Here is a 15,000-nt window from a genome sequence, read left to right as displayed (position 1 = left end):
GGCTGTCTGTCTCCCTCTCTGGCTGTCTGTCTCCCCTCTCTGGCTGTCTGTCTCACTCTCTCTGGCTGTCTGTCTCACTCTCTCTGGCTGTCTGTCTCACTCTCTCTGGCTGTCTGTCTCACTCTCTCTGGCTGTCTGTCTCACTCTCTCTGGCTGTCTGTCTCCTCTCTCTGGCTGCCTGTCTCACTCTCTGGCTGTCTGTCTCCTCTCTCTGGCTGTCTGTCTCTCTGTCTGTCTGGCTCTCTGGCTGTCTGCTCTGCTCGCTCTCTCTGGCTGGCTGTCTGTCTCTCTCTGGCTGGCTGTCTGTCTCTCTCTGGCTGTCTGTCTCCCTCTCTCTGGCTGTCTGTCTCCCTCCCTCTCTGTCTGTCTGTCTCCCTCTCTCTGGCTGTCTGGCTCTCTGGCTGTCTGGCTCTCTGGCTGTCTGGCTCTCTGGCTGTCTGGCTCTCTGGCTGTCTCCTCTCTCTGGCTGTCTCACTCTCTCTCTGTCTCCTCTCTCTGGCTGTCTCTCTCTGGCTGTCTCCCTCTCTCTGGCTGTCTGGCTGTCTCCCTCTCTGGCTGTCTCCCTCTCTCTGGCTGTCTCCCTCTCTCTGGCTGTCTGGCTCTCTGGCTGTCTGGCTCTCTCTGGCTGTCTCCCTCTCTGGCTGTCTGGCTCTCTGGCTGTCTCCCTCTCTCTGGCTGTCTGGCTCTCTGGCTGTCTCCCTCTCTCTGGCTGTCTGGCTCTCTGGCTGTCTCCCTCTCTCTGGCTGTCTGTCTCCCTCTCTGGCTGTCTGTCTCCCTCTCTGGCTGTCTGTCTCCCTCTCTCTGGCTGTCTGACTCTCTCTGGCTGTCTCCCTATCTCTGGCTGTCTGGCTGTCTGTCTGTCCCACTCTCTCTGGCTGTCTGTCTCACTCTCTCTGGCTGTCTGTCTCACTCTCTCTGGCTGTCTGTCTCACTCTCTCTGGCTGCCTGTCTCACTCTCTCTGGCTGTCTGTCTCCCTCTCTGGCTGTCTGTCTCCCTCTCTGGCTGTCTGTCTCCCTCTCTGGCTGTCTGTCTCCCTCTCTGGCTGTCTGTCTCCCTCTCTGGCTGTCTGTCTCCCTCTCTGGCTGTCTGTCTCCCTCTCTGGCTGTCTGTCTCCCTCTCTGGCTGTCTGGCTCTCTGTCTGTCTCCCTCTCTCTGTCTGTCTGGCTCTCTGTCTGTCTCCCTCTCTCTGGCTGTCTGGCTCTCTGGCTGTCTGGCTCTCTGGCTGTCTTCCTCTCTCTGGCTGTCTCCCTCTCTCTGGCTGTCTCCCTCTCTCTGGCTGTCTGGCTCTCTGGCTGTCTCCCTCTCTCTGGCTGTCTGGCTCTCTGGCTGTCTCCCTCTCTCTGGCTGTCTGGCTCTCTGTCTGTCTCCCTCTCTCTGGCTGTCTGTCTCCCTCTCTGGCTGTCTGTCTCCCTCTCTGGCTGTCTGTCTCCCTCTCTGGCTGTCTGTCTCCCTCTCTCTGGCTGTCTGACTCTCTCTGGCTGTCTCCCTATCTCTGGCTGTCTGGCTGTCTGTCTGTCCCACTCTCTCTGGCTGTCTGTCTCCTCTCTCTGGCTGTCTGTCTCCTCTCTCTGGCTGTCTGTCTCACTCTCTCTGGCTGCCTGTCTCACTCTCTCTGGCTGTCTGTCTCCCTCTCTGGCTGTCTGTCTCCCTCTCTGGCTGTCTGTCTCCCTCTCTGGCTGTCTGTCTCCCTCTCTGGCTGTCTGTCTCCCTCTCTGGCTGTCTGTCTCCCTCTCTGGCTGTCTGGCTCTCTGTCTGTCTCCCTCTCTCTGGCTGTCTGGCTCTCTGTCTGTCTCCCTCTCTCTGGTTGTCTGGCTCTCTGTCTGTCTCCCTCTCTCTGGCTGTCTGGCTCTGTCTGTCTCCCTCTCTGGCTGTCTGGCTCTGTCTGTCTCCCTCCCTGGTTGTCTGTCACCCTCTCTCTGGCTGCCTCCCTCTCTCTGGTTGTCTGGCTCTCTGGCTGTCTCCTCTCTCTGGCTGTCTCCCTCTCTCTGGCTGTCTCCCTCTCTGGCTGTCTCCTCTCTCTGGCTGTCTCCCTCTCTCTGGCTGTCTCCCTCTCTCTGGCTGTCTCCCTCTCTGGCTGTCTCCCTCTCTCTGGCCTCTCTGGCTGTCTGTCTGTCCCTCTCTGGCTGTCTCCCTCTCTCTGGCTGTCTCCCTCTCTGGCTGTCTGTCTCCTCTCTCTGGCTGTGGCTGTCTCCCTCTCTGGCTGTCTCCCTCTCTGGCTGTCTCCTCTCTCTGGCTGTCTGCTCTCTGGCTGTCTCCTCTCTCTGGCTGTCTGGCTCTCTGTCTGTCTCCCTCTCTCTGGCTGTCTGGCTCTCTGTCTGTCTCCCTCTCTGGCTGTCTGTCTCCCTCTCTGGCTGTCTGTCTCCCTCTCTGGCTGTCTGTCTCCCTCTCTGGCTGTCTGTCTCCCTCTCTGGCTGTCTGTCTCCCTCTCTGGCTGTCTGTCTCCCCTCTCTGGCTGTCTGTCTCCCCTCTCTGGCTGTCTGTCTCCCCTCTCTGGCTGTCTGTCTCACTCTCTCTGGCTGTCTGTCTCACTCTCTCTGGCTGTCTGTCTCACTCTCTCTGGCTGTCTGTCTCACTCTCTCTGGCTGCCTGTCTCACTCTCTCTGGCTGTCTGTCTCACTCTCTCTGGCTGTCTGTCTCTCTGTCTGTCTGGCTCTCTGGCTGTCTGGCTCGCTCGCTCTCTCTGGCTGGCTGTCTGTCTCTCTCTGGCTGGCTGTCTGTCTCTCTCTGGCTGTCTGTCTCCCTCTCTGGCTGTCTGTCTCCCTCTCTGGCTGTCTGTCTCCCTCTCTGGCTGTCTGTCTCCCTCTCTGGCTGTCTGTCTCCCTCTCTGGCTGTCTGTCTCCCTCTCTGGCTGTCTGTCTCCCTCTCTGGCTGTCTGTCTCCCTCTCTGGCTGTCTGTCTCCCCTCTCTGGCTGTCTGTCTCCCCTCTCTGGCTGTCTGTCTCCTCTCTGGCTGTCTGTCTCACTCTCTCTGGCTGTCTGTCTCACTCTCTCTGGCTGTCTGTCTCACTCTCTCTGGCTGTCTGTCTCACTCTCTCTGGCTGCCTGTCTCACTCTCTCTGGCTGTCTGTCTCACTCTCTCTGGCTGTCTGTCTCTCTGTCTGTCTGGCTCTCTGGCTGTCTGGCTCGCTCGCTCGCTCTCTCTGGCTGGCTGTCTGTCTCTCTCTGGCTGGCTGTCTGTCTCTCTCTGGCTGTCTGTCTGTCTCTCTGGCTGTCTGTCTCTCTCTGACTGTCTGTCTGTCTCTCTCTGGCTGTCTGTCTGTCTCTGTCTGTCTGTCTGTCTGTCTGGTATGTTACCCAATGGACTCTACACTGTTTCTGTTTTCAGTCTATCCTGCCACGCTGTTACTGTCTCTACCTGTCTCTCCCTCCTTCTCTACCTGTCTCTCCCTCCTTCTCTACCTGTCTCTCCCTCCCCTCCCCCTTCTCTACCTGTCTCTCCCTCCCTCCTCCTTCTCTACCTGTCTCTCCTCCCCCTCCCCTTCTCTACCTGTCTCTCCCTCCCCTCCCCCTTCTCTACCTGTCTCTCCCTCCCCCTTCTCTACCTGTCTCTCCCTCCCCTCCCCCTTCTCTACCTGTCTCTCCCTCCCCCCTTCTCTACCTGTCTCTCCCTTCCCCTTCTCTATCTGTCTCTCCCTCCCCTCCCCCTTCTCTACCTGTCCTCCCCCCTCTCCCCTCTCTACCTGTCTCTCCCTCCCCTCTCCCCTCTCTACCTGTCTCTCCCTCCCATCCCCCTTCTCTACCTCTCCCTCCCCCTCCCCCTTCTCTACCTGTCTCCCCTCTCCCTCCCCCTCCCCCTTCTCTACCTGCCCCCCTTCTCTATCTGTCTCCCTCCCCTCCCCCTTCTCTACCTGTCCCCCCCCTCCCCCTTCTCTACCTGTCCCCCCTCCCCCTTCTCTACCTGTCTCTCCCCCCTCCCCCTTCTCTACCTGTCTCTCCCCCTCCCCCTTCTCTACCTGTCCCCCCCCCCTCCCCCTTCTCTACCTGTCCCCCCTCCCCCTTCTCTACCTGTCCCCCCCCCCTCCCCCTTCTCTACCTGTCTGGCTGAGTGCTTCCCAGTTGTCCTATGATCAGAGTTTAGAGCTGATCTCTAACCAGACTAGTGCTGTGGTGGAAACCATGTAGTCATGTACTGGCCTGCTTGGCTCCTAGCCCTGTGTACTGGCCTGCTTGGCTCCTAGCCCTGTGTACTGGCCTGCTTGGCTCCTAGCCCTATGTACTGGCCTGCTTGGCTCCTAGCCCTGTGTACTGGCCTGCTTGGCTCCTAGCCCTGTGTACTGGCCTGCTTGGCTCCTAGCCCTGTGTACTGGCCTGCTTGGCTCCTAGCCCTGTGTACTGGCCTGCTTGGCTCCTAGCCCTGTGTACTGGCCTGCTTGGCTCCTAGCCCTATGTACTGGCCTGCTTGGCTCTGAGCCCTGTGTACTGGCCTGCTTGGCTCCTAGCCCTGTGTACTGGCCTGTTTGGCTCCTAGCCCTGTGTACTGGCCTGCTTGGCTCTGAGCCCTGTGTACTTGCTGCCACTGGCTTGTCCCTGCACGGCGGCCTGAATGCAGTATGACTGGCAGCCCAATTCTGAGCTTTTTTTTCATTAATTGGTCTTTTGACCAATCAGATCAGCTCTTCTGCCAATAATTGGGAAAAGATCAGAATTGGGCTTCCTGTGTAAACCCACCCAGCCTCGCTGGGCCCTAGTTGGACCCAGCCTCACCAGGCCCAGCCTAGTTAAACCCAGCCTCGTCAGGCCCAGCCTAGTTAAACCCAGCCTCGTCAGGCCCAGCCTAGTTAAACCCAGCCTCGTCGGGCTCTAGTTGGACCCAGCCTAGTTGGACCCAGCCTAGTTGGACCCAGCCTAGTTGGACCCAGCCTAGTTGGGCCCAGTCCTAGTTGGATCCAGCCTAGTTGGGCCCAGGCCTAGTTGGACCCAGGCCTAGTTGGACCCAGGCCTAGTTGGATCCAGTCCTAGTTGGACCCAGCCTCACCGGGCCCAGCCTAGTTGGACCCAGCCTAGTTGGATCCAGTCCTAGTTGGACCCAGCCTCGCCGGGCTCTAGTTGGACCCAGCCTCGCTGGGCTCTAGTTGGACCCAGCCTCGCTGGGCCCTAGTTGGACCCAGCCTGGCCAGTCCTAGTTGGATCCAGTCCTAGTTGGACCCAGTCCTAGTTGGACCCAGTCCTAGTTGGACCCAGCCCTAGTTGGATCCAGTCCTAGTTGGATCCAGTCCTAGTTGGACCCAGCCCTAGTTGGACCCAGTCCTAGTTGGATCCAGTCCTAGTTGGACCCAGTCCTAGTTGGACCCAGCCTAGTTGGACCCAGCCTCACCAGGCCCAGCCGAGTTGGATCCAGCCTCGCCAGGCTCTAGTTGGACCCAGTCCGAGTTAGACCCAGCCTCACTAGACCCTCTACAGCCTATAGACTTATGAGGCATTCTCCTCAGTCTGTTTCTTGTCAGTATTACGTGTGTAGCGTTTCACTCTCTCTCCCATCTCTCCCTTTCTCCTCTCCCCAGGCCTGTTCCAAGGGGACCATGGTCCTTCACAGCTATGGCATGTTACTGCCCTGTGGCATTGATAAGTTCCATGGTACAGAGTATGTATGCTGCCCCTCCCCTGGGGAACCCTCCCTGCCCGCCATGCCCTCCCAGGAGGAAGAAGAAGAAGATGAAGAGGAGGACGAAGAGGTGGAGGAAACGGCACTGGATCAGGATGATCTTGTAGAGAAGGAGAGGTGTGTGTGTGTGTGTGTTTCCTACCCTGATTAGTGGATTCCTCTATTTCAGCCACAAGCGTTGCTGACAGGTGAATTAAAACGAGCACACAGCCATGAAATCTCCATAGACAAACATTAGCAGTAGAATGGCCTGTACTGAAGAGCTCAGTGACTTTCAACGTGGCACCGTCATAGGATGCCCCGGTCAACTTTAAGTGGTTATTGTGGAAACGTCTAGGAGCAACAACAGCTCAGCTGAGAAGTGGTAGACCACACAAGCTCACAGAACTGGACCGCTGAGTGCTGAAGTGCGTAAAAATGATCTGTCCTCGGTTGCACCACTCACTACCGAGTTCCAAACTGCCTCTGGAAGCAACGTCAGCACAAGAACTGTTCGTTGGGAGCTTCATGAAATGGGTTTCCATGGCCGAGCCACCGCACACAAGCCTAAGATCACCATGCGCAATGCCAAGCGTCGGCCTTAGTGGTGTAAAACTCACTGCTATTGGACTCTGGAGCAGTGGAAACACGTTCTCTGGAGTGATGAATCACGCTTCACCATCTGGCAGTCTGTCGGACGAATCTGGGTTTGGCGGATGCCAGGAGAACACTACCTGCCCTAATGCACAGTGCCAACTGTAAAGTTTGGTGGAGGAGGAATAATGTTCTGAGGCTGGTTTTCATGGTTCGGGCTCCTTAGATCCAGAGAAGGGAAATCTCAACACTACAGTATACAAGTATTCTAGACTATTCTGTGCTTCCAGATTTGTGGCAACAGTTTGGGAAAGGCCCTTTACTGTTTCAGCATGACAATGCCCCCTGACTGGCCTGCACAGAGCCCGGACCTCATCCCCATCGAACACATTTGGGATGAATTGGAACGCCGACTGTGAGCCAGACCTAATCGCCCAACATCAGTGACCGATCACACTAATGCTCTTGTGGCTGAATGGAAGCAAGTCCCCCTGGGAGGCTGTTATAGCAGCAATGTTCCAACATCTAGTGGAAAGCCTTCCAAGAAGAGTGGAGGATGTTATAGCAGCAATGTTCCAACATCTAGTGGAAAGCCTTCCCAGAAGAGAGGAGGCTGTTATAGCAGCAATGTTCCAACATCTAGTGGAAAGCCTTCCAAGAAGAGTGGAGGATGTTATAGCAGCAATGTTCCAACATCTAGTGGAAAGCCTTCCCAGAAGAGTGGAGGCTGTTATAGCAGGAATGTTCCAACATCTAGTGGAAAGCCTTCCCAGAAGAGTGGAGGCTGTTATAGCAGCAATGTTCCAACATCTAGTGGAAAGCCTTCCCAGAAGAGTGGAGGCTGTTATAGCAGCAATGTTCCAACATCTAGTGGAAAGCCTTCCCAGAAGAGTGGAGGCTGTTATAGCAGCAATGTTCCAACATCTAGTGGAAAACCTTCCCAGAAGAATAGAGGCTGTTATAGCAGCAAAGGGGGAACCAACTCCATTTAATGCAAATTATTTTGGAATGAGGTGCCCACATACATTTGGTCATGTAGTGTATATGGTCGTGATTTTGGAACGAGGGAGCTATTGACTTTGACCTGACACATTTATTCTACTATTAATTAAATCTCTCTCTCTCGCTCTCTCACTTCCTCTCGCCCTCTCTCTCTCGCCCTCTCTCTCTCTCGCCCTTTCTCTCTCGCCCGCTCTCTCTCTCTCGCCCTTTCTCTCTTTCTCGCGCCTCTCTCTCTCTCGCTCTCTCTCTCGCCCTCTCTCTCTCTCTCTCTCTCTCTCTCTCTCGCTCTCTCTCTCGCCCTCGCTCAAACTGTCTCACGCTCCCTCTCAGCGAGGCCCCAGCTGATGAGCAGCCCACCACTCAGAAAGAGGAGGAGCCATTGGATGAGGAAGATGAAGATGAGGAAGAGTACCACTATGTGTATGAAGATGAGGAGGCCGACAGAGAGGAAGAGGAGGAGGAGGAGAAGAAAGAGAGGGATAGTGTTCCAGAGAGCCAGGATGAAGACAAGACCCTGACAGAGGTCAAAGGTTGGTCTTTTATTCTCTCTTTTCCACCTTTTAGTGTTAGAGTTGCCGTCGGCAACAGACCCGCTGGCAGAACCGGCCTGCGAGTTATTTTTGTTTTATTTTTTTAGCAAAAATATATACACTACTGTTCAAAAGCTATGTTAGCACAGCTGAAAAGTATATAATATATTATAATATAATAAAATACACTACTGTTCAAAAGTTTGGGGGTCAATTATGTTAGCACAGCTGAAAAGTTTGGGGGTCATATAGAAAAGTCTTTGTTTTTGAAAGAAAAGCACATTTTCTGTCCATTAAAATAACATAAAATTGATCAGACATACAGTGTAGACATTGTTAATGTTGTAAATGACTGTTGTAGCTGGAAACATCTGATTTATGGAATATCTGCATAGGCGTACAGAGGCCCATTATCAGCCACCATCACTCCTGTGTTCCAATGGCACGTTGTGTTAGCTAATCCAAGTTGATCATTTTAAAAGTTAATTAGAAAACCCTTTTGTAATTATGTTAGCAGAGCTGAAAACTGTTGTTCTGATTTAAAGAAGCAATACAACTGGCCTTCTTTAGACTAGTTGAGTATATGGAGCATCAGCATTTGTGGGTTCGATTACAGGCTCAAAATGGCCAGAAACAAAGACCTTTCTTCTGAAACTAGTCAGACTATTCTTGTTCTGAGATATGAAGGCTATTCCATGCCAGAAATTGCCAAGAAACTGAAGATCTCGTACAACGCTGTGTACTACTCCCTTCACAGAACAGTGCAAACTGACTCTCACCAGAATAGAAAGAGGACTGGGAGGCCCCGGTGCACAACTGAGCAAGAGGACAAGTACATTAGAGTGTCTAGTTTGAGAAACAGACTCCTCACAAGTCCTCAACTGGCAGCTTCATTAAATAACACCCGCAAAACACCCGTCTCAACGTCAACAGTGAAGAGGCGGCTCCAGGATGCTGGCCTTCTAGGCAGAGTTGCAAAGAAAAAGCCATATCTCAGACTGGCCAATAAAAAGAAGAGATTAAGATGGGCAAAAGAGCACAGACACTGGATAGAGGAAATTTGGATGAAAAAGTGACAAATCTAAGTTTGAGGTGTTTGGATCGCACAGAAGAACATTTGTGAGATGTGGAAAAAGAGGTTATATTGTCATCAAGGCTTTATATAGGAAGGGAGAGGAGGGCCTGTTTGAAAAGTTTTATAGCCCATGTCCCTTCACAGGGGTTGGGCCTACTGATTGAGCAGAGCCCTTAACCTTATGAAAACCCACATCTCACATTTTAGAAGATAAAATCACATTTTCATCCCATCACAAATTATTTCATATTCAAACATTTAAATTGAATAACAATTCCATGTGAACCTGATAACTCTGATGTGTAGACTTTCCACTGTAGAGTTTGTCATCTTATCATTGATGAGAATGTCTCAGATGACAACCGAACTGACATCATATTCATTAAGTACCACCGCATATGTTCAATTGGTCGGATTACCAGAATATAGTTCATTTCCCCCCACCTTCTGATGTTCCCAGAATCTCTGTGTTAACCAAAGGATTTGCAAATGTAACATCAGTAGGGTAGAGAGAGGAAACAGGGGGGAAGAGGTATTTATAAACCCAGGCCAACGTCATGACACAGGGTAAAATTGATCTTGAAGAAGGAAGGCTATCACTCCATCACGCCATACTCTGTGGGCTTAATTAGAGCCAATTTCCTCCTACAACAGGACAATGACCCAAAGCACAGCTCCAAACTATGTAAGAACTATTTAGGGAGAAACAGTCAGCTGGTATTCTGTCTATAATGGAGTGGCCAGCACAGTCACCGGATCTCAACCCTATTGAGCTGTTGTGGGAGCAGCTTGACCGTATGGTACGTAAGAAGTGCCCATTAAGCCAATCCAACTGGTGGGAGGTGTTTCAGGAAGCATGGGGTGAAATCTCTTCAGATTACCTCAACAAATTGACAACTAGAATACCAAAGGTCTGCAAGGCTGTAATCGCTGCAAATGGAGGATTATTTGACGAAAGCAAAGTCATTATTTATAACCTTGTCAACATCTTGACTGTATTTCTTATTCATTTTGTAACTCATTTCATGTATGTTTTCATGGAAAACAAGGACATTTCTAAGTGACCCCAAACTTTTGAACGTGTGTGTGTGTGTGTGTGTGTGTGTGTGTGTGTGTGTGTGTGTGTGTGTGTGTGTGTGTGTGTGTGTGTGTGTGTGTGTGTGTGTGTGTGTGTGTGTGTGTGTGTGTGTGTGTGTGTGTGTGTGTGTGTGTGTGTGTGTGTGTGTGTGTGTATTGGGACAGTGACATGTTTGTTGTTGTTTTGGCTCTGTACTCCAGTACTTTGGATTTAAAATGATACAGTGACTGTTGAGGTTAAAGGTCAGGACTGTCAGCTTTAATTTGAGGGTGTTTTCATCCATATCGGGTGAAACGTTTAGTAATTACAGCACTTTTTGTACACAGTCCCCCTGTTTTAGAGGACCAAAAGTATTGGGACAAATTCACTTATGTGTATTAAAGTAGTTCAAAAGTATTTAGTATTTCGTCCTATATTCATGATTACATCAAGCTGGTGACTCTACAAACTTGTTGGATGCATTTTCTGTTTGTTGTTTATATAATATTATAATATAATAGAAATAGTAAATGGTAAACAATTTGACATTTTGTCACTTTTATTGTAAATAAGAATATCATATGTTTCTAAAACACTTCTACATTCATGTGGTTGCTACCCTGATTAGTCTTGAATGAATCGTGAATAATGATGACTGAGAAAGTTACACGCACAAATATCAAACCCCCAAGACATGCTAATCTCTCACCATTACAATAACTGGGGAGATTAGCATTTTATATCATATCCCCATGACATGCTAACCTCTCACCATTACAATAACTGGGGAGATTAGCATTTTATATCATATCCCCATGACATGCTAACCTCTCACCATTACAATAACTGGGGAGATTAGCATTTTATATCATATCCCCAAGACATGCTAACCTCTCACCATTACAATAACTGGGGAGATTATGATGGAAAGGCATTTTATATCATATCCCCATGACATGCTAAGGTCTCACCATTACAATAACTGGGGAGATTAGCATTTTATATCATATCCCCAAGACATGCTAACCTCTCACCATTACAATAACTAGGGAGATTAGCATTTTATATCATACCCCCAAGACATGCTAATCTCTCACCATTACAAATTCAATTGATTGGACATGATTTGGAAAGGCACACACCTGACTATATAAGGTCCCACAATTGACAGTGCATTTCAGAGCAAAAACCAAGCCATGAGGTCGAAGGAATTGTCCGTAGAGCTCAGAGACAGGATTGTGTCTAGGAACAGATCTGGAAAGGGTACCAAAAAAAATGTATTTGAAAGCTGGCAAGCTGCACTTTGACCTCAGTCATTGTATAATTTCAAATCTAAAGTCCTGGAATACAGAAACAAAACGTGTCTCCCGATACCTTTGGAGCTCACTGTAAATACAACAAGAGTGTGTGGACACACCTTCTTCTCGTCAAACATCTCATTCCAAAATCATGGGTATTAATATGGAGTTGCCCCCCGCCCTTTGCTGCTATAACAGCCTCCACTCTTCTGGGAAGGCTTTCCACTAGATGTTGGAACATTGCTGCTATAACAGCCTCCACTCTTCTGGGAAGGCTTTCCACTAGATGTTGGAACATTGCTGCTATAACAGCCTCCATTCTTCTGGGAAGGCTTTCCACTAGATGTAGGAACATTGCTGCAGGGACTTGTTTCCATTCAGCCACAAGAGCATTAGTGAGGTCGGGCACTGATGTTGGGCGATTAGGCCCGGCTCACAGTTGCCATTCCAATTCATCCCAAAGGTGTTCAATGGGGTTGAGGTCAGGGCTCTGTGCAGGCCAGTCAAGATCTTCCACACTCATCTCGACACACCATTTCAGTATAGACGTCACTTTGTGCACGGGGGGGCATTGTCATGCTGAAACAGGAAAGGGCTTTCCCAAACTGTTGGCACAGAATCGTCTAGAAGGTTTCCCTTCACTGGATCTAAGGAGCTGGAACCATGATAAACAGCCCCAGAACATTATTCCTCCTCCACCAAACTTTACAGTGGGCACTGTGCATTGGGGCAGGTAGCGTTCTCCTGGCATCTACCAAACCCATATTCCTCCTCCACCAAACTTTACAGTGGGCACTGTGCATTGGGGCAGGTAGCGTTCTCCTGGCATCTACCAATCCCATATTCCTCATCCACCAAACTTTACAGTGGGCACTGTGCATTGGGGCAGGTAGCGTTCTCCTGGTATCTACCAAACCCATATTCCTCCTCCACCAAACTTTACAGTGGGCACTGTACATTGGGGCAGGTAGCGTGCTCCTGGCATCTACCAAACCCATATTCCTCCTCCACCAAACTTTACAGTGGGCACTGTGCATTTGGGCAGGTAGCATTCTCCTGGCATCTACCAATCCCATATTCCTCCTCCACCAAACTTTACAGTGGGCACTGTGCATTGGGGCAGGTAGCATTCTCCTGGTATCTACCAAACCCATATTCCTCCTCCACCAAACTTTACAGTGGGCACTGTGCATTGGGGCAGGTAGCGTTCTCCTGGCATCTACCAAACCCATATTCCTCCTCCACCAAACTTTACAGTGGGCACTGTGCATTTGGGCAGGTAACGTTCTCCTGGCATCTACCAAACCCATATTCCTCCGTCGGACTGCCAGACGGTGAAGTGTGATTCATCACTCCAGAGAAGGCGTTTCCACTGCTTCAGAGTCCAATAGCGGTGAGCTTTACACCACTCCAGCCAGATACTTGGCATTTGCTCATGGTGATCTGAGGCTTGTATGCAGCTGCTCGGCCACAGAAACCCATTTCATGGATCTCCTGACGAACAGTTCTTGTGCTGACGTTGCTTCCAGAGGCAGTTTGGAACTCGGTAGTGAGTGTTGCAACCGATGACAGATCATTTTCATGCACTTCGGAGGTCCCGTTCTTTGAGCGTGATTGGCCTACCACTTCGTGTCTGAGCCGTTGTTGCTCTTAGAATATTTCCACTTCACAAACAGCACTTACAGTTGACCAGGGCAGCTCTAGCAGGGCAAAAATTTGAACTGACTTGTTGGAAAGGTGGCATCCTGTGACGGTGCCACGTTGAAAGCTCTTCAGTAAGGCCATTCTACTGTTAATGTTTGTCTATGGAGATTACATGGCTGTGTGCTCGATTTTATACACTTGTCAGCAACAGGTGCGGCTGAACTGGCCGAATCCACTACTTTGAAGGGGTGTCCACATACTTTTGTATATACAGTGTATCTGCATAAAAATAGATTTGTGATCGTGTGTCAATATGTATGAAATTATTATTATTATTATTAGTTTTGAAATGCAATTTCTCTTTTTTGGGATTAGTAGTTTTCAATTTGCAGTGTAGAAATGTGTAATTTAATCTATCCGTCCTACCATGTTTTTACAATGTTAGCATGATGTGTAGGAAAAAAAATTATTTTTTTCCACTTTCTCAAAGATTTTTTTTTTTATGTTCCAATGTTGACATCCTGTGCCATGTTATGAACTGCATTGATTATTACACCAGCATTTCCATATTTTCAACCATATTTTCAACCATATTTTCAACCATATATTATAGTAGCTATCAGGATGATCAGGGGTAGGAGCGTTGAAAGATGGGTAGTGTAGGACATTGCTGGAGGACACTTCCTGCTTCAGTAGTTTCCCTCAGTGGTTATAAATCATTGAGGGGTAGATGTGAGTGCTGCCCCCCCCGTGGGTGGATGTTCTAACAGCTGACCCCTGACCTATCCCTGGCTACCAGCGGTGTGTACCCTGGAGGCTGAGACCGGCCCCTGCCGTGCCTCCATGGCCCGCTGGCACTTCGATATGACAACCAGGAAGTGCGTCCGCTTCGTGTACGGGGGCTGCGCTGGAAACCGCAACAACTTTGACTCTGAGGAATACTGCATGGCCGTGTGCAAACGCCTTAGTAAGTCAGGCTCACAGGGGGCAACACCACCACCACCCCTACACCACCACCACCACTACCCCTACACCACCACCACCACCCCTACACCACCACCACCACCACCCCTACACCACCACCACCACTACCCCCACCACCACCACCACCACTACACCACCACCCACTACCCCACCACCACCACCACCCCTACACCACCACCACCACCCCTACACCACCACCACCACTACCCCTACACCACCACCACCACCCCTACACCACCACCACCACCCCTACACCACCACCACCACTACCCCTACACCACCACCACCACCACCCCTACACCACCACCACCACCCCTACACCACCACCACCACCCCTACCACCACCACCACCACCACCACTACCCCTACACCACCACCACCACCACCACCCCTACACCACCACCACCACCCACCACCACCACCACCACCACCACCACCCCTACACCACCATCACCACCCCTACACCACACCCCTACCCCACACCACCACCACTACCCCTACACCACCACCACTACCCCTACACCATCACCACTACCCCTACACCACCACCACTACCCCTACACCACCACCACCACCACCCTACACCACCACCCTACCCCTACACCATCACCACTACCCCTACACCACCACCACTACCCCTACACCACCACCACCCCTACACCATCACCACCCCTACACCACCACCACTACCCTACACCACCCACCCCTACACCACCACCACCCCTACACCACCACCACCCCCACCACCACCACCCCTCCACCACCACCACCCCTACACACCCACCCCACCACCACCCCTACACCACCACCACTACCCCTACACCACCACCACCCCTACACCACCACTACTACACCACCCTACACCACCACCACTACCCCTACACCACCACCACTACCCCTACACCACCACCACCCCTACACCACCACTACACCACCACCACTACCCCTACACCACCACCACCCCTACACCACCACTACCACACCCCTACACCACCACTACCCCTACACCATCACCACTACCCCTACACCACCACCCCTACTACACCCAACACCCCACCACCACCAACCCCTACACCACCACCACTACACCACCACCAACACCCCTACACCACCACCCCCCACCACCTACCCCACCATACCACCACCACCACCACACCCCTACACCACCACTACCACCCCTACACCACCCCTACACCACCACTACACCACCACCACCACTACTACCACCACCTACA

General features: G+C 51.3%; 1 protein-coding gene across 10 annotated transcripts in view; it reads left to right on the top strand.

The window, feature by feature from the left end:
* Window positions 1–15,000, top strand: part of aplp2 (amyloid beta (A4) precursor-like protein 2) — a 571,607-nt gene that overhangs the window by 72,406 nt on the left and 484,201 nt on the right. For 8 of the 10 annotated variants that reach the window (XM_046315943.1, XM_046315937.1, XM_046315939.1 and 5 more), the window contains exons 5-7: window positions 5,502–5,719; window positions 7,508–7,707; window positions 13,581–13,748. In XM_046315943.1, coding sequence (XP_046171899.1) covers window positions 5,502–5,719; window positions 7,508–7,707; window positions 13,581–13,748 — 586 coding nt within the window. The remainder of the gene's footprint in view (window positions 1–5,501; window positions 5,720–7,507; window positions 7,708–13,580; window positions 13,749–15,000) is intronic. The other 2 variants (XM_046315944.1, XM_046315945.1) reach the window with 1 other exon arrangement.

This window comes from Oncorhynchus gorbuscha, linkage group LG19 (genome assembly GCF_021184085.1).
Source record: "Oncorhynchus gorbuscha isolate QuinsamMale2020 ecotype Even-year linkage group LG19, OgorEven_v1.0, whole genome shotgun sequence".
In the NCBI taxonomy this organism is placed as follows: domain Eukaryota; kingdom Metazoa; phylum Chordata; class Actinopteri; order Salmoniformes; family Salmonidae; genus Oncorhynchus; species Oncorhynchus gorbuscha.
The sequence above is the reverse complement of the archived record's forward strand: the minus strand, read 5'-3'. Positions and strand labels throughout refer to the sequence as shown.